The 21,289-nt window shown below is 44.1% G+C and overlaps 1 protein-coding gene across 21 annotated transcripts; it reads right to left on the reverse strand.

Annotated features, from left to right (window-relative positions):
* Positions 1-227: 227 nt before the first annotated feature.
* Positions 228-18,824, reverse strand: TPM1 (tropomyosin 1). 21 transcript variants are annotated; one of them, XM_054077180.1, is made up of 11 exons: positions 18,523-18,820; positions 17,800-17,925; positions 17,495-17,620; positions 11,135-11,268; positions 9,814-9,931; positions 9,305-9,375; positions 8,978-9,053; positions 7,840-7,902; positions 7,509-7,578; positions 5,957-6,202; positions 4,401-4,701 (listed from the first exon to the last, which is right to left on the reverse strand). In XM_054077180.1, exons 1-10 carry the CDS (start codon positions 18,634-18,636, stop codon positions 6,120-6,122), a joined length of 981 nt encoding a protein of 326 aa, XP_053933155.1. In that variant the 5' UTR covers positions 18,637-18,820; the 3' UTR covers positions 4,401-4,701; positions 5,957-6,119. The 21 variants fall into 21 exon arrangements, with proteins under 21 accessions (XP_053933154.1, XP_009556470.1, XP_009556469.1 ...); XM_054077179.1 differs by lacking the exons at positions 4,401-4,701; positions 5,957-6,202; positions 8,978-9,053 and adding exons at positions 228-754; positions 8,412-8,487 and having other exon boundaries at positions 18,523-18,818; XM_054077167.1 differs by lacking the exon at positions 17,495-17,620 and having other exon boundaries at positions 18,523-18,821.
* Positions 18,825-21,289: the final 2,465 nt, after the last annotated feature.

The raw sequence follows: 21,289 nt of genomic DNA on the forward strand, positions 1-21,289 counted from the left end.
TTTCTCATGAATTTATTGAATCTTTCATTTCAACATGAAAAATACAATTGAATGAATACTCAAGGTGAAATGCTGACCTACACTTCTGTATTGAGTTGCAAGAGCATGATTTAAAACCTCCATAAGCCTTTGCTTTTCTCTGTTGCTTACATACCTTCGTTTTATAGAATTAGAAAGCACAGAAAGTCCAAATCTTCACAGGTGAATGAAATTATGGTAAAAATAAATTACTGTGCTGGACAACTCCTGACTTGTCTGATATCACACAAAAGACTTCAGTAGAATCTTTTGTTAAAATAGCACCATTTCCACCTGGTCTCTCTTGAACACGAATCACCGTTCTTGTTAAAAACTGCAGTTGGCACTTGAGGTGGGACACTTGCTGCCACAGCCAGGACTCTTCAAAAGACTAAGCACACTGAGCTGCTGAACTCTCTACAAAGTGTAGGTAACATTTTCTTGGGGAAATGGCACATTTAAACCGTAATGTAATATAGCTTAACCCGCATATGGCTTGCCCATTTTGGTGTTTCCCTGACCCCTGCCTGATAATTTAGCAGATGTTCTTGTGACTGTGGTGAAACTAAAATAAAAGACATGTTTATGGGGCTTCACGGCAAGCAGGTGTAAAAATAGTAAAACAAATAATGTGGTTGCTGCTAAGAAGGTTTTCACATGTTGTTTAACTCCAGTAAAGTTTGATCCAGCATCTGATGCATACTAAGGTTTTCTTCTTTGGCATGCGCCACTTTCTCTGTTGTGGGATTAGAAAATTAAAACATGAATAGCAGTTCTTTGGAGGCACTGATTCTCAGAACACAAAGGCATGCAATCATCATTCCTATTGGATGGTTTAGAAGGTTAAGAAATATGCATGCTCATAAATACCAATGTGCTCAGACAACATAAGTAGACAGAATTCCAAATTCATAAAACAAACAGCAAATAATGCAAGTTTCGAAGTGTTTACAGCTGCATTTGTTAAGAAAATGCACTGCCAACAAAGATCGAGTTCTTGCATGTTCTAGAAACTCTTTGCTTACAAGAATCTGGGATGGTGAGTTTCATTTCATTTTTTAAGAAAATTAAGGCAATAAAGAAAATAATTATTCTTTATAGATCCACACTTTAAGTTCCATGTAATTCAGACCTTGCAAAGACCAAAAAAAATTAAAACTAATCTATTAGTCAGTGAAGTGACCCTTAAATTTTCCCTTCTAGGAAATGAATAAAATCAAAGCTAGTGGCTTTATGTTGCATGCACACTTTTATAGGACAGTCATTTAACACACTTATTTAATACAACAAATGAGCACAACGTTCTAGAGCTGCATCCTACCAGAATCCAGAAATAGTAACTTCATACTAATGTAAGCATACCTTTAACTGACCGGGTATTTTCAGATGGAGCTCCCATTCCTAGTTTTTTTTTTTTTTTAATTCTTCTTATTAAAGTCAAATACAAGCCCAATTCATAGTAATGCAAAATCATTGCATTAAACGCTCCAGATAACAAAATATCCTTTATAGTTTTGAAATATGGAAATATGAATCCCGGTGAATATTTTTTCTCTTGTCCACGTTCTAGTGAAAATCTCAGGGCCAATTCACGATGTCGGATACAGCAAGTGTACCCGCCTACAAGGCAGGCTGTTACTTTTTGGATGCTGCTAGCTAAATGCTGTAGCTGATTACTGATGTGGAAAGGAGCAATTGCACAGCAAAAGAGCTTACTGCTCCTCCAAAGCAGGCGTACATACAGATAATAAAGCCTCATCCAGAAGCATGTTTTTCCAACAGAAACTCAGAATTTCATTCATTAATTTACCACAGAATCAACAGCCTGAAAAAAATAAGTTTCTAGGTTTCTTGCTTATTTCTACATTTACTGATTCGTTCTTAAGGAAATTCGGCAGAAGCAGTTTTTAAACAAGTCAACGATATAGCCACACTAAAGTTTAATCCTCATTCAGTGCCAGCTTTAGTTCATTAGTTAGGCGACTGTTTTGCTCAAGTTGCTGGTAGAGTTGGTCTGTACAGGCAGCAAGCAGGTTAGAAGGGAAAAAGAGGCAGAATGAAGACAGATTAGACAGAGAAAACAGTTAAGTAAGAGTTAATAAAGAAACTGGTCACACCACAGACAGTTCAGTCACATACAGAGAAACATTTTACCTTTGTCTCTAGAACTCTAGTGAATAGCTACTCCAAGGAATAACTATTATAACCTATGAAGAACTGGCTAAGGCTCCTGTTGTGGGGAACAGCTGAGACAGGTAAGTGGGAAAAGAAATGGAAGAACTGCAGCTACATTCCTAGAAGAACCAAGTCCTGCTTTAATCTTTACATACGGTGTGTGGAAGATTTGTTTTACGAGTGACATTTCACTTTCTAAACTGCTTATGTGATGGAACGTCATCTGTCAGCTGAGGGAAAGCAACTGCATCACAACGAGGGTAAGTGATGGCAAGAGAGATACTGGTAGCCAAGTACCACTAGATCTGACTCAGCCCGTACGCTTTGCCTGGGGAATCTGACAGCTGAGTGGCATTTCTGGTAGGGAAACATACTGCTATTACTGGCGTCAACACACTTTGACACCTTTAAATTGTCCAGCTGTACTTCATAAGAAAACAAAAACAAATATTTGCTGAAAATGAAATGGAAACACGAAGACCTGTGTTGCACAAACACTGCAAATAAAAGAGGACAGTTAACATTCATAGTTGAAAAGAACAGCCACAGCTAGGTTGTGACACTGCATTTGGTGAGAATTGTTCTGCAGAGTGAAAAAAACGTTCCGTGACAGTTTTGGACAGTCTCATTTTCTCAAAGTGCTCATATTCTTCTTAATAGTCTAATTGCACTCCTGACCTCTTGATCCCAGATTATTCCCCTACAGGAAATGACTGTTTCTGATTCTTTTCCACAGGCTTCCTAACAGTTTTCACAGAAATCCCCATCTCCTGCACGCTCTGGACAAACAGCAAAGCTGTGCAGTGAGCTGGTCTGTAGGACATACTTGTGCAGGGAGTGGCACCTTGCCACAGCTTCCTCCCCGACCCAAACTCCAACAGCCAGCTCAGTAAAACCAGGGCACACTGCAGAGCTCTGATTCTGGACCAGCAACAACCCGGTCTTGTCTCTCGTATCAGGATAACATCACATACATATGGAAAAAACACCAAAACCTCAGAGTAACTAAACTTCCACTCTGTTTGGCAAAGTGTATCGAGTTGTCATTTGAACTAAGAAGTTAAGGCTTACCTTCATCACAGATCACTCTGCTCTTTAACTGAGGCAGAGATTTACAGTGTTTCTCAACATCCAAAATGATACTAAAACCCTCAGGTAAAGCATGGAAAGCATTTACCAAGTCAGCCCTTGATTACCTGCGAGTACCCTAGACTGCACTGCTGAATCATCTCGAAGTTGAATAAGAAAGCCACATTGACATTATTCTACAAGCTGAAAACTAGAATTCAGCTACACTATCACTTTGTTTAGCTGTGGTGACTTAGGAACCTCAGCATTATACACACGGACAGGCATAATCAGTAATCAATCCAGTTTAAACCAATTCACTTTAATTTCAAGTGAAAACCATCTTTCATTGTGACTAAAAAGAAGTTAAAATAATACAATAAATTCTCTAGCTGCAAATAACAGAAGGAAAAAAAGGTGTCAGTATTTAATGTTTCATCCTTAATTAGGCAGTGCCAAATCAGCTGAAAACCAATGTTTAGGCTTTGAAACTTGAAATCTGTGTGTTCTACTTCGCAGCAGAATCACTACATTACTGCTGCAATGATAAGAGTGTTCTTATTCCAGTTCTGAAGTATTTCTCATGAGCCTGTAATTCAAACTCACGTCTGAGCTATACACAAGAGAGGAAAGCTATTGAACTCTCCCTGCTGAACTTCAAATCTTATCATGCCACTCAAGAGAAGTATATTGTAAGAAAAAGTGTTAGCAAGCAATAGCTTTGCTAACTAGGGGTATTTATACAGACCCTTAAAAATCTGTCTCAAATATTTAAGTTAATGAACAAAGATTATATAAGTCTTCAGCACCAAGCTAAGAGAAACTTTCAGACTTTAAAATGAAAAATCTGGTGTGAAGTACTTAACTGCTCTCCCAGTCATGCTCCCACGACCCAGTGGCCCCAAGGAAGTAGTGCCCTTGAAGATTTTGGCCCAACAATAACAACTGAAAAAATTCCCACATCTATTTGTCATTTTATCTGCATCAGATTTTGAGGAAGACAGACTGTAACTGTCTGGGTTTGACCTCAAAATACCAAGAGCTGTATTCTCAACCCACGAAGTGCTATCGCTGGCTTTGTGTTGGCAACATTCAGACAAAAGTGTTCATGGAGAAAAAAACTGGTAACACCAAAAAAATTCAAATCCCTAATGGCAAAAAAGCACAATTTTTATTTATAACTGAAATAGTTACTTAAATAAATAAAAGGCAAGTGAATAGCAAAAGGGATACAGCTGGGATGTTTATTTTACATTGAGAGATGTAGAGTTTCTGTACAGCAGAGCACAAACAGAGCATGTTCCGAGACAGGTGCTAGAGGAACAGAGTGAAGTAAGCTAGAAGACAGAACAATGAACCTATGAAACATCCAAAGCCTGGAAAGATGTTTTATCCAACCCGATGAAGATGTCTTTGGAGGAGTGAAGCAAAGAAAATTATCTGCGTGAAAAAAAAAGTAAGATAAGGTAGAAAATAAGAAAGGTGCAGTAAAGTCTTCCAAAAAAGCAGCAACAGCACAGCAGAGCTCAACATGCCAAGATGACTACTTAGAGAAACACCACACCATGCTGGGGCTGGAATGCTACAGTAATGTATATTTTGAAGTCTGTTTTCTATTTGGAAATAACCCAGACTGAAGAAATATTGTAATCTCTATACACAAAGGAGGAAAAAGGAAATCCATTTGCTTGATAAGCCACTGAGAAAAAACATATGTTGGGGGGTGGGGAATTAAGAAAAAAAAAACAAAACCCAAAGCACACAAAGCAGATAAGAGACCTCTACTAAAAAGCCGGGACAGAGAAGGAGGCAGGGAGGGAAGTAATGTACAGATATAGGGGTGAAAAAAAACAAATAAAAAAACATTTGAAGTATGGTTGCATGCAAATATATTTCAAGCTCCATGCAAAGCTTATGTCTTGCTGAAAGCACGCTAGCTTCCAACAAGAAATGCTGGGACTAAACGTCATATCTCACAAGCATTTGAGAGCCACAACTATTCCTCTTTCCCATGTCAACTGTACAGGGTTCATGCAAGTGAAAGGTATGAGCATGGGAAGGTGGACTTAGCACAGCTGACCTCTGTTCGGAGTCCTAGGTTGATGGAAGGAGTCAGTTTGGACTGAACTGCACGGACTAGTCACCTCACAACTGATCACTCTGCTGCTTTCCTGCTACTTAACTATTTTTCTCCTTATGACTGAAGTTGATACCAACACATTTTTGGTGCGTGCAAATTAAATTGCTACTACCTGCCATAAGATATGCAGAAGCCATCTACAATTGTCACTTTTTTGACATTAGGTAACAAAGTAATGTAGTGGTAACAGTTGAAATTTTCAGAGCAGTCAAGGAAATTTAGATACTAAACACTTTTCACTGCCATTAATAGAGAACACAGCTAAACTTCAATTTCTTTTAAACTTCTGTATGAATCTTGCCACAGAAAAACCGTGACAGCAGAATACACTCCAAAGGCAACATCGATGAGGAAATTTTCTTTACTAAACTGAACACAATGGACCTGGTAGAAAATACTTGAACAGAGGTGAACTGAAAGGATAAACGCAGCGCTAAAACAAAAGGGAACCACAAGACACTGGATTGCAGATACAGAATGAAGGAGCAAACACCAGCTTATCAGGCAGCTTACAAAATGACCATGAGTATTTACCAGGCTAGGCACAACACTCACCCACACTCTGCCACGGTAAAGATATTGTTCATGGTATTTTGTACACCTAGTCTCGCTAAAAGGAATGCGTTTCCCACTACAGAGGGAATATAATTTCACAAGGCCGGAACTGCGCAATCAATGAGGGCAGGGAAGCAGGTGCAGGCACAAGCTGGGAAGACATTTACATGGAAGTCATATCGTTGAGAGCGTGGTCCAGCTCCTCGCTGATGGCTTTGTACTTCAGTTTCTGAGCATAGAGCTCATCTAACATTCACCCAAGGGAAGGCAGAGGCGTGCAAGGAAATGGAGCGTGATCATGGGATGGAAGGTGAAGGTGGTGGCATGGGATACCATCCAGAAGCCACAGGAAAGGGAAAGAGCGCATAGAAAGAGGTGTTGTGACAGACATAACAAAACAAGATTACAAAATTAAGTAAAAATAAAATAAAATAAAAATTAAATAAAAAAATATTAGAAAAATAAATCAACAGCAAATAGTTTAATGCAACAAGTTCATTAACTGCACTGCCAGTGAGGCAACCCACGATACAGAGAAAATGAAGGAAAAAGTGTACAATGGAAGAAAAATCCATGTTTTGCTGCTCTGAATTTTTGCTTTAATGCACATTAGGAAAGCACATGGGAGCCAGGGAGAGAGTATTCAAAAATGGGGCTCAACAAGGATGCTAACATTACTTTTCTACCACTTTTTATTTAAAAAAAACCCAAACGCTCTGTTTTGTATGATGTTGTAAACCTGGTTTCTTACAGCGATTTTTGTTCCTTCAACACTTATCTTTCTTCTCTGCTTCCTTCCTGAGTCAGTAATCATAGATTTTCAACATCTACACAGATATTTCATACCCTTTATGCAGAAGTCAGCCTGCCACGCCAAGCAATCAAGCCTTTTTAAAGTCTTAGGCTTAATGTAACGCACCTAAACAGTAAACTCACAGAGCTTTGCATGGCAAAGCACTCCCTCCTCTCTCCTGAACCAGAAAGCACATTCTACTATTCTACTGCAGTTCCGAAATATTCATCAAAACCTTAAACCAAATTCTCTGAAGTTAAATAAGCTGTCTGATTACATATACAACTCATTAGCTTTACTGAAAGCCAGCAACTGGTCTATGTCACAAAATGCCTGCCCTGACCCAAACTTATCACAGTAATAAATTGTCAGCTTGCTACATTCCTAATTATTACAAACATAACATAGCTCTTCATCATCCTTATAGTAAGATAATAATACTACTTATCTCATCACTTACCCTATACATTTATATACCTCCACGCAGAAGAGTATAAAGCAAAAAAGAAAGGAGCCTTGAGAAGATGAAAGAAAAAGGAACAGGCAAGAGCAAAACACCATTCACCTGAAGTGTTTGGTAATCAATACATTTCAATTAGAAAATATTTTGCCTATTTTACTCTTTTATAGGCTCATTTATATAAGCAGACTCATTTATATAAAGTTAGCAGAGTAGAACTGGATACAGAAAAAAATGCTAAACAACAGAATAAGAGATCTGTTTTTCTATAATAAGAGAGAAAAACCAAAATCCCATACCTTCTAGGTCATCAATGCTCTTCTCCAGCTTGGTTACTGACCTCTCAGCAAATTCAGCACGAGTCTCAGCCTGAGGTTGAGACAAATACAGACTATTTTAAGAAATGCACACACAATACTTTAAAACAGAGCAGCAGCAATTCAAATGAGGGGAAAAAAGGACAGTGAAAGGAGGTAAATAATAAGGGGACACTAATCTTTAGGAGAGACATTAAACACTAAACTGTCTCCAAAATAACATGTTCATCCTTAAAGAACCAAAGCAGTGTTTATATTAAAAGAATCAAAGTTGCATTGGAAAATCTGTTGTAAAGAACAAGTCTGATTTTACCTCCTTCAGTTTGTCAGTCAGCACTTTAATCTCCTCTTCATATTTGTCCTCTTTCTGCGAGTACTGCAATTAGAAAGAGGATCGCTGATATTAGACGAGGTATTCTAAACCTACAAAAAATGACCACATTTGAGACTCCCTAGTGGATCAACTGTATACAGGAAATTAACACCATTTATTGCAAGAGCCAAACCTGCCTTGAGTTACTCTCCAGTGCTATACAGTGGGAACTCTGAGAAGGAATTAATACCATAGTTTTAAAGAGGAGAGGCATTTGGAGAAGTATAATGTTAGCAGACAAATGCCATTTTGAGGGACATTCTATAAATAATATTAAATCCTGTCAAACACTTTAACAGAACATGTGGTCAAATAATTCTGACCTATTTGGAACTAGAAGGAATGTTAGGTTCCGATAAGAGCTAAATTTGAATTGACTAGGAAGTCTAAATGTTTCTACTACTAATGGCCCTGCTGAAGTGCTGGAAAGCTATCAGCTTATAAAGAAAACCCCACAGGCCAATCCAGATGACAACATAAGGGACACATTCTCACGTAAGTCTCTATCCTACCTTCTCAGCCTGAGCCTCCAGCGACTTCAGGTTGTTGGTCACAGTTTTCAACTCCTCTTCAAGCTCAGCACATTTGCTGTTATTTTGGAAGGAAGGCAGGAAGGGGGCGGATGGAAGATTCAGTCAAGCAAAAGAAACAGAAGAAAATAGGGGGAAAATATAGAGAAAAATGAAAACAATTGGAGAGCAAAAGAATGGCCTCAAAAGCAGCTGAATCCATCACAGATTGAAAGCAACTCCTTACAATGCCAAATTCCATTTAAAGCGTACGTTCAGACAACGACCAGGCAGAAATCACCTATAGCCCTTGGCTTACACAGCAATATTTAGGTAGCCTTTACATATGACAGTTCAGCTTCTTTTAGGCTGCACAAGAGATCAGTTTTAAAGGCAAAAATGAATAAATAAACAAAAAAGAGACCAAAGAAAACCACCAAAGCAAGATGCAAACAGAGTAAGGAGTGTAGCGAGGACTCATTTGTTACTACTGAGTGAGCTAACCAGCTATGGAAGCTGAAAGACTTGGGTTGCAGTTAAACCTAAAAACTGTTTATTAGTATCAGTACCTTATCCTCTGCAGCCATTAATGCTTTCAAGGTCTGATCCATTATTCTTAACTGTTCTTCCAGCTGTCGGACTTGGCTGTTAGTGAACACATGAAATGCACAAAAGCCATTCACAAAATCAGTGTGCAGATACAGCATGCAGTGACAAAACACACGCACACACATATATGAACACATTTACTTTGGCGCTGACCATTTATTTTGACCATTAGAGAAAATGAGCACAACATAGCTTTGAGCTGAACATATAGTGTACTGCCAATGTCTCATGCTGTTACAGTTGTCTTGTAGCACCTCACACATATCTTGCAGCTGCTCAACACTTACCTTTCTGATAGCTCAGCACGCTCCTCAGCCCGCTCCAGGTCGCTCTCAATGATCACAAGTTTACGAGCCACCTACCGAAAAAGGCAAATGACAGTTGGGGATATTACGTTGCTGCAGCACACATCACCTGTTTCTAGAACCTAAAAGCAAGGAGTTGGGCCCCTTTCCATTTTCTTATGTACACGTAAGTATGGATTACGTGACATCTTCATTATCCATTTGAGTTTTTGTTATCTGACATTTTCCAAGACCTCTCTTTCACTTGGCAAAAGGCAGCTTAGAACTGTTTTTCTCCCTCAGAGACCAGAGAATACTCTCAGTCATTTTAGTGCGAATATCTGAGCACACAATTCTTGTCCCATGAGGAATCTGGATGCCCATTTTTATTTCCATAGCTGCAAAGAGTGGTGCTTGTGATCTTTTGAACATAGAAGGTAAAGGCAAAAAACAGAATTATAGGCACAGCCTGAAGGGCATTAGAGGCAGATGACCTGCACTCAAGAACTGACCTCTTCATACTTGCGGTCAGCCTCTTCAGCAATGTGCTTAGCTTCTTTAAGCTGGATCTCCTGGATTTCCATCTTCTCTTCATCCTTCTGAGCTCTGTTTTCAATGACCTTCATTCCTCTGAAAGACGTGAAAAACAGGAAACGCAAGGCTCAGGGCTTGCCCGCTGATCTCCAGCTGTGCTTCTACTGCCATGCAACTTTCACATAGGTGTATTACAGCAGACAAAGCACATCAGATACTTGATTCTTCACATCACAGACCTAGTCCTGTGCATGCACACTTCAGAAGTTCAAAGGAAAGCAGCATGTTCAAAGGAAGAACGAAAATTTCATCTGTTTAACTCTTAAGAGTTCAGCTGTACTGTTCTTTTTTAATTTTAAATTGAAAGAAAACAGCTCTTCTAGAAAGGTAAATAAAGGGTCTTGCTTCTAAAGACCTAATAAGATGAGCAAAGACATCTGAGCTTTTACATTCATCGTGAGACAGCATATTACAGCCCCTGCAGGGCTGACAGGCACTATGTTTATGGCTAAACAGATTCCTGTGAGTAGAGCTCTGGAGCACTGAAGCTCTCTGTGCTCTGCATAAGTAAAATTTAACTCCTCAACAGGAAACACTGCATGCTGACTCCTCCATCCACATTCAATCCAAACTCTCTTAGCTATTTCACAATGTACTGAGAGTCTCAGGTGCTTTTATTTGCAACAGACTGCATCATTAGTGAGATAGAGATACGTATACATAATACATAGGTACTATCACAGATATAAAATATAATTTGTAGAAGCGAAAGAGGAGATCTTCCAAAGCCAATAAATCTTACACTCAATACTTCCAGAAACCTCAGCCTAAATCTGAAGGAACTATCATCCTCTCTCTGCTTTGCTCACCTTCATGTGAGAACCAGGAGAACCAAAGCCTTTTCCAGAACTTTGCTGTTCTCCAGATAAGATTTTCCACCCACAATGAAACCAAGAGTCACCCAACAGTACAAGCGTTACACTTCATTCTCAAAAAGTTGTCTTCCAAATAAAGAAGTCTGGGCAGGGCCAAGCAGTTTCCCAGGAAGCGCCACAATATATCGAAAGCCCCAACCCACTTAAATCTTATCTTTACAACTGAGACATGAACAAGAATTCAAGCCTACACATTCTGGACATCTCTACAGACAAGCTGTAACTGAAGTCCATGTAGGCAAAGGAAGAGTGCATTACACATGTTCAGAGGCATAGGAGTGGTTTAATTTATTTCTCTAACCCACACCCTGGCAATTATCTTTGTCATAAGGGTAACGATCCATTCAAGAGTGGCCCCACCCACCTTTCACTCTCATCTGCAGCCTTCTCCGCCTCCTCCAGCTTCTGCAGGGCAGTAGCCAAGCGCTCTTGAGCCCGATCCAACTCTTCCTCAACTAGCTGGATGCGTCTGTTCAGAGAAGCTACCTCACTCTCAGCCTGAGCACAAGAAGAACAGAAATTAGTTCATAATAAGGCATACATCACCTCTTGTAAAATATTATCCCACATACCTGCTAGTACCGTTTAACAGCAATTCGGTAATTTCTGACTTCATCCACTAAATAGCCCATACATAGATGTACACGCCCTCCCTAAATTGTGAAGTTACTGCTTAATGGAGGAAAAAGTGATTAATGCTTCCTTTAAGTGAAGCACACCAAGGACTGTAAAATTTGAACTAGAAAGAACCGCCCTGGAAGAGTTATGCATCATTCCCTAAATATTTTCTGTTCCTGTATTTGCAGACAATAACCAGTTATATTCCTAGCACCCCTTCTCCCCCTACCTTTTTTTTTTTAAGCAATGAATACAAACTAATTACCAGATTCTTCTGTGTTATCCCAAATTCGTTATTTCTGACCTTTTGCCATATTTTGATAAGAACTGTCCCAGTATTTCCCCGAGTTCCATAAGAAGGGTTCCGTGTAAACATGCAAAAGTACACCTAGATCAGCATTCGCAACGAGACAGCTGACAGAGAGAACATGAGAACATTTAAGAAATGCACCGAATGCCCACAAGTTTTGTTTGCAGGCAAGCTATGCAAGGGCTGTCAAAGACGGTGCCAGCAGAGCCTACATCTCGGAAGGGCCGTGGTACAGACAACAATCGCTTAAAACATCTATTTCCTTCCCCTCTCCCCCAATCCTACCCTCACACTCCCCCCAGATTTAAGCCTCTGGCATTACCTGTTCACTTAATCTTCTGTATAACACTTTCAACTCAGCTGCCTATTATCATCACAAGCTTTTACTTTAGAGGTTCTCAAACCAACAGAGGCTTAAGTTGCAGAGTAAGTTCTGTAACAGCGCTCTCATTATAACCTCATTATTGAACTTCATTCCTTTCAAAAGGATATTAAGCACAAGATATATATAAAAATATCATCATTGTAAAAAAGTTAATTAACTCCCAGAATAACATTTACTGTTAATTAGTACTGAAAAGGATCTTGCTGTATGTGACGCAGTACACTACTGAACTTCCAGTGATGTCTAGTTGGGGGGGCCATGGGGGAAACCATCCCTCTATTGAAACTAGACACCAATAGTATCAATTTGGTAGTTTTTCTTCAGTTAAAAATCTAAGAAACTTATCTGTTGTTTTTACTAAACAGAGGCAGCTGGATATGGTTGGCCACAGCTAAAATTTTGTTGTACATAATGCAAGTGAAAATAACTTGCACAACAGATAAGTAAAATGACCTTTGACGTAACAGTAACATCGCCCCAGTAAGATGACTGGAAGCAACACATCAACAGGGAAGCAAACATATATTTGAATGTTAATGAGTATTGGCAGCGAATCAAGAGCAGAAGAGATGACACCCTTAGAAATCCACAATAACCCAAACCTAAAATCTTAGCTGCGTAATCAAGCAGTAGCACTCCTAACCTGTATTTTCAGACTCCTGGCTTTAAACAGTAAGAATGTGAACATCCTTATTTGAGGAAGAAAACAACCTTTCATAAAGGTTACCCTTTGGAAATTTTTACTGCTACAAGTTAATAATTATCATGTCAAGACTCCTCATCGCGATAAGCGCATAAAACATGCTGAGAAAACACAGGGCGACTAAAGTTCAAGCTTTCACTTCCTGCTCCAGTAACTCAATAAAGGTTTACCAACCAGCCTTATATGGCCCAAGTCATTCTTCTGTGGAGCAGGACTGCTCTCCTTATACGGTAAGGGAGGAAAAAACCCCAGTGACATTCAGGGGCACTCCCACCACAAACCGACAAACATAACCTCCTGCGTTTTTGCCATAGCCCTTATACACCACATATTTTTACCATGAGAGATGATGTGGATAAGTTGCTATTGGGTGTTAATTATTACTGTTGTGAGAGATTCTGTTTTCCACAAGAAGGAAGGAAAAAATGCATTCCGAGAGTGTGATTACCCACAGCCCCTCGAGACGTGGGCACTCAAACCAAAAGAGATTCTTCTTTAAGGCAATGGCTGCTTGTCACAGCCTCGAAACTTTCAACAGTCTGGTTTAACAATCACAAGCTGTAAGCTGTGATATGTTTTGGCCACAGCTTTAGCTTTTTTCATTGTTTGCATATCTGTACCTTGCACAGGAAGAACAAAAACCCCCACAACCCTGGCTGGTCACATGCTGTACAGCACAAGGCCTTGCACTAAGGGAAGGGTCAGATTCACACCTCTGCTTGCTTGCTGCAACCTTCTCAAAGCCTCCTTTCTCAAGCATGCAGAAATACAGCTGCAATAGGAAAAAAAATCTGTACGCAGCTAGCATTATAAAAGGTCTACATATGCCTTCGAGTTCAGTTTTCTGCCTTTATTCACCCCAGTACTGACCTTTCCAAAGAAAAATTTAAATATCATGTAAATGTACTCCGCATAAATCCACATCATCTACCTAAACCAGCTTCAGGGAAGAGATAAACATTAACCTTTAGGATGTTAAGCCTTACAGCAACGTGGCTGAGCTCTCATGGGAAGACTTCACCAGCAAGCCACAATTGCTCCTCCAGTACTACTCCTTCTGCCACATACACAAAAGGTAACGGCAAAGCTTCACATTTTAAGAGGAATCTCTTAATACATTGTTTAAAACAATAGACATTACTGAAAGTAGGAAAATTGGTGTCCTTTACTCCACAAACCTTAGAAAACAAGTACAGCATTTTAAAAGGCGGAAACCCTTATGAAAGTAGTTAGTGACCGATACATGATCCCTCGCTGAAAAAACGGATATGAAATGCTTTGCAAGAATGCAGTAGTTACACAAGCGTAAGAAGCCATATTTTGCTCCTTGGGAAGATCACCTGCAAGTCATCAGAAGGCTCTTCCTTTGAACTTGCTGCCTAGAATGTGCTGGACCGCCCTATTATAAGGAAATCCAATAATGACTATTTTTTCTATCATAATAAACTACACAAGCATTTTGTTCTTTTGCGTTGCTTTTATACAACCACTGAAGATGCTAAAATTGCCACAAAGGACAGCATACATTTTATAGCAGGAAACATCAAGTTACAGCTGCTAGAATTCCCCCAGGTCAGTGGCAAGACAAACAACACCCCTATCAGGTTTTTTCCTGTAGCTGCCACCCATAACTCCATCTCTCTGCTGCCTGAGTCTGTGCTGCTCACAATTCACCTTGTCTCTGCCAAAACCTGTGCCTGTTGCTCCTTTCCCATCTTTGCTGGAGGGTCTGACTAGCCAGGGGGTAGGGAGTCTGACTAGCCATGAGAGGGGGTCTAACTAGCCATAGGAAGGGGCCTGACTAGCCATGAGAGGGGGTCTAACTAGCCATAGGAAGGGGCCTGACTAGCCACAGGGGGGAGATCTGACTAGGCATAGGAAGGGGCCTGACTAGCCATAGGAAATGGTCTGACTGGCCATTGGACGGGGGCCTGACTAGCCGTAGGAAGGGGCCTGACTAGCCGTAGGAAGGGGCCTGACTAGCCATGGATGGGGTCCGACTAGACACTGGGGTGTCTGACAGTCCACGGGAGGGGGGGGGGTCTGCCGAGCCCCACACGCTACAGCCGTACAGCAACGGGGCCGTTCAATCGCATTGTTGTGGCGTTTCCAGGTGCTCCGAGCAAAGCACCCGTGGCCATCTCAGGTTCCGCCCAAGCGCACAACCTCCCGCACCGTTCGGGTGGGATACGCGGAAAACCGGCCCTTGCACAAACGTTCAAGCGCAAGAAGGCACGGCAGCCCCTCGCCCCTCCGCCGGCCCCATCTCACGCAGCCCCTCGCCCCTCCGCACCTCCTCCCGCAGGGCTCGCTCCTGGTCCACCTCGCGCTGCAGCCGCCCCGCCCGCTCCTCGGCCGCATCCGCCTGCTCCTGCAAGCTGCGGATCTTCCTCCGCACGGCCTCCAGCGAGCTCATCGCCGCCATCCCCGCCGCCCCGGAAGAGCCCGCAGCGGGGCGGCACCGGCACGGGCGAGAGCGCCGGGACCGGGCGGGGCGCGGCCAGGTGCGAGCGTGGGAACGCAGCGACCCCTGGCGGCCGGGCACCGAGGGGACGGGACCGGGAACGGGACCAGGATCGGGACTGGCACAAGCATCAGCACCGGCACCGGGGCCAGGATCAGAGCCAGAACCAGCACCGGCACTGAGACCGGGACCAAGACCAGAACCAGAACCAGCACCGGCACTGGGACGGAGACTGGGACCGGGACCAGCACCAGCACTGAGACCAGGACCGGGACCAGCACCAGGACCGGGACCGGGACCAGGACCAGCACCAACATCAGGACCGGGACCAGGAGCATCACTGGGACCAGGACCGGGACTGGGACCAGGACCAGGAGCATCACTGGGACCAGGACAGGGACAGGGACCGGGACCAGGACCAGCACCAGCACCAGGACTTACCCCCAGGGCGAGGGGGCTGCTGGGGGTCCGGGCTGTGCCCGGCTGTGGTGAGGGGAGCAGTGCTGGCGAGGGGAGGTTTCCTTATCCCACCCCAGGGAGCCGGCATTCCTGCCCTGCCCATCTTTCTCCTAAGGCTTGGAACCATCCAGACTAGTAGGGTAAATACTGGGTCAACTGCAACGCCCCAAAGATACTGCACGCTGCCAAAAAACAAAGACGTACTTAAAATGTCAGACGTGTTCCATGCATACCAGTAAATGCAGCATTTACCTTGATGAAAACAAGCCAGACACTTGCCTACCCTCTGCCTGAGGGATCGCTGCAAATAAAATCACCCTCAGCTTGCTTCCAAACACTGTTTTCCAGCAAAGGAAAATTGCACTGGGATTGGTTAGGAAGATCATTCTTTTCAAATTGGGAATCTAGTAGCATTTCTCCTGCCTTCATCCTAGTCAAGCTATTTCCAAATAGTCTGCATACTTTTCCTAATAAGGAATATCTCCCCTGGTTCTGTGTGCGGTTCCTTTGAACAAGTTAAATAAACGTCCTGCTAGGAAGCTGCCTCTCATCTACACAACCCTGCCCAGAAGACAGAAGACATCTGATCCACATTACACGCAGAACCCCGCTCCCTTTCCTGGGCATGCTCATGTTTGTTAAGTTCTGGAGTTCTCTTTCAAAGCTATACAACTTAAGTGCCATAATGAAGTTAAACTTTTTTTATCCTGGGTTCATTTTGGAAGTAAAATAAGATAAAATCAAGTTGTCTTTCATGTAAAGCTGGGCTTTGTAACATTCCCCCTTCTAAAAGTATCCTTCCCCTCCTTGAAATACTTTGCTTGCTTCACCTGTGGCAACTCCTCTTTTTATTATAATTTTGAGGTTAATTTTTAAAGCCGAGTTACAGGAAAAGGACAGTCATTGCTTTGGAAATACTGTGGTTCACCTAATCCTGTAACTCGGACCTGAGATTCACTCAGAGAGAACTGGACTGTACAGCATCAGCCGCAGAGATCTGGACCTTATCTGCAGAGGCAGTAAACTCGCATGGTTCCATGCATGCAGTACGTTAAATGCATGTCAGGGGCAGACAGGTGGGTGGGATGAGGGCCTGGGAGAGGCACAAGCTCTTGCATTATTACCATATAAAGTGCTGAGCTATATATATCTCCCAGCTCGCTCCCAAGATCCCCGTCCTCTGAACTGCAAACCTAGCAAGTATCATCTTCCAGACAATTCGCTCTCACACAAGATTGAACTTTCCTTTGACGAGTGAAACAGTTCCCATCATTTCCAGGAAAAAAGACAACCCGGGATAAGATCTTTTATCTCAGTGAGCCGAACCAGTATCTAGCAGTTCTACCACATGCGTGCCTACAACAGCTCTCTTGAACACAGAACTAGCAGCCCTTGCTCTTCTGGATCTCCCTCTCCCGATCTACTTGCTATTAACTCTCTTGATTCTGCTTCACTATCAAGATAGCATTGTTACTGCTTCAGTCATTTTGAACCATCACCTGAAGAGACAATCCATTCTTTCTTTGCTTTCACGTCTAAAGCAGCAAGAACACATGAAAAGCACGTGTCGAGTGAGCAGAAACCCAGTCAAATGGCTCTGACAGTGTGCAAACCTCATGCAAGGAGGCAGTGCTGTGTTTCCCACCTCCCTGCCCAGGAGAGGCCTGGACCCTGCCCTCAGCAAAGCTTCGGATCGCTGCTTGGTAGGAGTCCTGGCTGTCCTGTGCAGAGGGAGCGTGTGGTTTCTGTACTGGGGTGGTGGTGAAAGGGATGGGGGTAACTTACATCTGTGGCCTTTTTGTCAGCCAGTTCCAACTTTTCCTGTGCATCTTTAAGGGACTCGGAGTATTTGTCCAGCTCATCCTCAGTGCCTTTCAGCTTCTTTTGTAGAGCCACCAGCTCGTCTTCCAGCTGTGATATGGGTGGAAAGTGGTGGAGAGGGGAGGGCGGGCAGGAAAAGGTGCAGCAGGCAACGTGATCGTGCAAATGGAGAAGTGCGAGTGCCGAAGAGACAGAAAATGACAGACGGACAGAGAGAGAGAGAAGGAGAGACAGTTAGATTATCTTTGCTTGCAACAAGGGCACAATACCTTGGCAGCATTCTCCTCTGCGGAGAGGAGACTATCCTCAGACTTGTGTAGCTCTTCCAGCACTTGGTCCCTTGAATCCTCCGTCACACGCAATTGCTTTTCCAATTGCACAATGTCATCCTCTAACTAGGTGCACAAGAGGAAATACAACGCACAAATACATTTCTCCCTGGGCTTAGAAAAGTGGGAATTCAATTTTTAAACCCCTCTCCCCTACTCCATCCTCCTTCAGGATTCTCCATGAAACGTGCAACCAAAGTGCCTTCCTGCCCCAAACCAAAAAAGGGTGTAAAGGAGGAGGCTTGGAGAAGGCCGGGAAAACGGGACACACATCTGCAAGGGGCACACAGCTGGAATCGGACAAGTCTGCCGGGTTGTGCTGGACCGCGCAAACACAGTTTTAAGTGCCCTTTGCCAAATCACAGCACTGCCTGTCCATGGCCAACCAGGTGCTCGGGGCAGCCTCTGCCAGCCGTGCCCCTGCTTCCAGAAACCCTGGCCCTGGGCTCCGCTTCCCAGCTGGGTTTCTGGGAGCAAGGGGAACAATCTCCTGCCGGGTCCCCGGGAACCTCCAGCCAGGGGCTGCCAGGGACGAGCTCTGTTCAACCAGTTCTACAGGGCGGGGCGGGGGGGAGGTAGGAAAAAGTACATCGAGGGGAGAAAGAGAAAGGGGAGAGAAAAGAGCCATGTGGAGAGCCCCGCGCCCGGGCTCGCGGTGCAGACCTGCTTGCTTCTCTCCTCCGCTGCCTTCTTGTCCGCTTCGGCTTGCTCGGCTCTGTCCAAGGCGTTCTCCTTGTCCAGTTTCAGCATCTGCATCTTCTTCTTGATGGCATCCATGGCGGCGGTGGGCTGGGGCGCGTCCCCGCGCGAACTTCACTCCGAGGGAACACTTGGAAGAGCTTCGGGCCAGCGCCGAGGAGCAGCCGAGGCCCCGGGGGAGCGGAGCGCAGCGCAGCGGCGGAGTGCGGGCGGCGGGCGGGCAGCGCCTCGCTGATATCTGCTTTCCCAGGGGGCTGACTGCATTCCTCAAGACATCCAATACTTTTTTGGAAAGGGCTTTTTTTTTTTTTTTTCCTTTTCCCCTCCTCCTTCGTCCCTACCCCTTTCCCTCTGTCGCTCCCCCCGGCTCTTTTCGAAGGCTCGGCGCTCCCATTCGCTGCCTCCTGCCATTTGACCGTACATATGACTATATATGGGATGCGCGGGGCGAGGGAAGGCGGGGGAGCGATCCGCTCCCATTTCCAAATAGGCAGGACGGGACGGGTCGCTCCTGCTCCTGGGAAGGAAGGGAAAAACTAAAGCAGCGAGCGGGAGCGCGGGGAGCGCAGGAGCCGGGCGTGCAGGGCTGCCCCTGCCCCCGCGACCTGCCTGGCTGCGGCGGGGGGGCTGCTGCAGGGGCAGCGAGGGGTTAACCACAGGCACTGAGGGAAGGAATGCGTTTTTAAGACCTTTCCCCCGGCAGTCGGAGCAGGGGAGGGGGAGGTGATGCTGCCCCTCTGTTCCTCTCTTGTGAGACCTCATCTGGAGTATTGTGTCCAGCTCTGGAATCCTCAGCGTAAGGAGATGGAGCTGTTGGAGCGGGTCCAGAGGAGGCTACAAGGATGATCCGAGGGCTGGAGCACCTCCCGGACAAGGACAGGCTGAGAGAGTTGGGGCTGTTCAGCCTGGAGAAGAGAAGGCTCCCAGGAGACCTTAGAGCACCTTCCAGCACCTGAAGGGGCTACAGGAAAGCTGGGGAGGGGCTGTGCACAAAGGCTGTGGGGATAGGATGAGGGGGAATGGGTATAAACTGGAGGGGGGCAGATTTAGACTGGACATAAGGAGGAATTTCTTCTCCATGAGGGTGGTGAGGCCCTGGCCCAGGTTGCCCAGGGAAGCTGTGGCTGCCCCATCCCTGGAGATATTCAGGTTGGATGGGCCTTGGGCAGCCTGAGCCAGTGGGAGGTGTCCCTGCCCATGGCAGGGGGTGGAACTGGGTGATCTTTAAGGTCCTTTCCAAACCAAACTATTCTATGATTCTATGAAAGGGCAGAGAGAGATGCAATGCCCCTCAGCTGAGACAGTGGCTGCCCTCCTGGGGGTAGCCAGAGCTGCGAGAAATGGGACAGAGAAACTGGATGGCAGAGGCAGCTTGCCACCTCTCTGCAACACCAGCAGGAGACAGGCAGCAGAAAGAGACAATTAACAAAATAGCATATAATTAAGTGGAGATCTATTTTCGCTTCTGGCGGGTCTCTCACAGTTTCACCAGTGCAGCAAGCAAGACACAACATGCTCTGTACCCCGACGCACGCTCTCATGTATAGTGCAGAAAGTGCCCGGGCGTGCAGGAGCCCCACAGGATTTGGGTTGCACAAAGAGAAAATTAAGCTGCCTCTTTGTCTGCACCCAGTACTTGCAGCAGAGAATTCCTCCCTGGTGCTGTCACTGGATCAGCTGAACTGATGTTACTTTACAGCAGGAGGAAATGCCTACAGCTTCCCGCCTGCTGTACGTGCCGGCAATAAGGGCTGGGTTTGATAAGCAAGCCTTGGAGGCTCCTGGAGAGCTTAAACACGCTGCACCATCCAGTGTCAGCTCTACAAGACAGCCACCCACCAGATCAGGGTTCAGACCAACAGTTATCTGTCTTTTCCCTGCTCCCGAGATAGGCCATACCTTGAGTTCAGCTACAAATTACTCAGAGAGGCTCCAAGCCAGGCGCAGGGATTTATGTGCATCGCTGCCAGAGAGAGTGGAAGACCACTGGCAAAGTAGAAGTTTTCCTTATGCTTAAATTCTTCTTAAAGAAAAGATCTCACTGCATCGGTTGAATAACCTAACTCCTATGACAATAATAGTAAAATAATAGTAATAATAATGCAATTATGAAGTGAAATGTTTTTAGAGGGTGAAATTCTCTCTTTACAGGCTCATTCACTCCTATCTATCAGTTTCAAAAGTACTATTTAAACCCATCTTTACAAACAGCATTGCACTGTCACAGAATGTTTAAAACCAGCATGCAACAGAGTATTGAAAAAGCCTGCAGATTTAGTCACAGCCAACTCTGAAGTTTTTCTCCTTGCACTTATCTTGCTTTTCCAATATAGGCAGAACAGATTAGGGCCTTTCTGAGGTAAGCAGAGTGAATATTTAAAAGACACCTAGTTAGATACTGTTCAACCATCAGACTGCTTTATGAAATCTATCAGTAAGTTCTGTTCCTAGTTTAGGAGAACTTATGCCTCTGCCACAAAAAAAAAAAAAAATCCTTAAAAGAGTATAGAGTGTCATGGCTGGGAATTCACTGAGGTAGCTCTTCTGGCTTCGGGGAAAGCAAATGTCTTGCGAAATTAAACAAACAGAATCCTGTCTGGGTAATTTGGGAGTGGTGCTGATAGGCTTGTAATGAATTCCTGTGCAGCTCCATTTTTCAAAAAGAATGTTAGCTGTGACATGGGAGCCTCTGGGATATGTGAGAAAGTATGAGATATGGGGAGAAGGAATG

This window comes from Cuculus canorus, chromosome 12, assembly GCF_017976375.1.
Source record: "Cuculus canorus isolate bCucCan1 chromosome 12, bCucCan1.pri, whole genome shotgun sequence".
Taxonomy (NCBI): Eukaryota; Metazoa; Chordata; class Aves; order Cuculiformes; family Cuculidae; genus Cuculus; species Cuculus canorus.

Excerpts from the sequence above, each read along its gene's own strand:
- TPM1 (XM_054077179.1), bottom strand. The coding sequence starts at position 18,636 with ATGGATGCCATCAAGAAGAAGATGCAGATGCTGAAACTGGACAAGGAG. Across the intron at positions 7,903-8,411 it reads TGGAGGCTCAGGCTGAGAAG|TACTCGCAGAAAGAGGACAA; the intron begins GTAGGATAGAGA and ends TTCTAATTGCAG. Across the intron at positions 7,579-7,839 it reads TGACTGACAAACTGAAGGAG|GCTGAGACTCGTGCTGAATT; the intron begins GTAAAATCAGAC and ends TCTCAACCTCAG.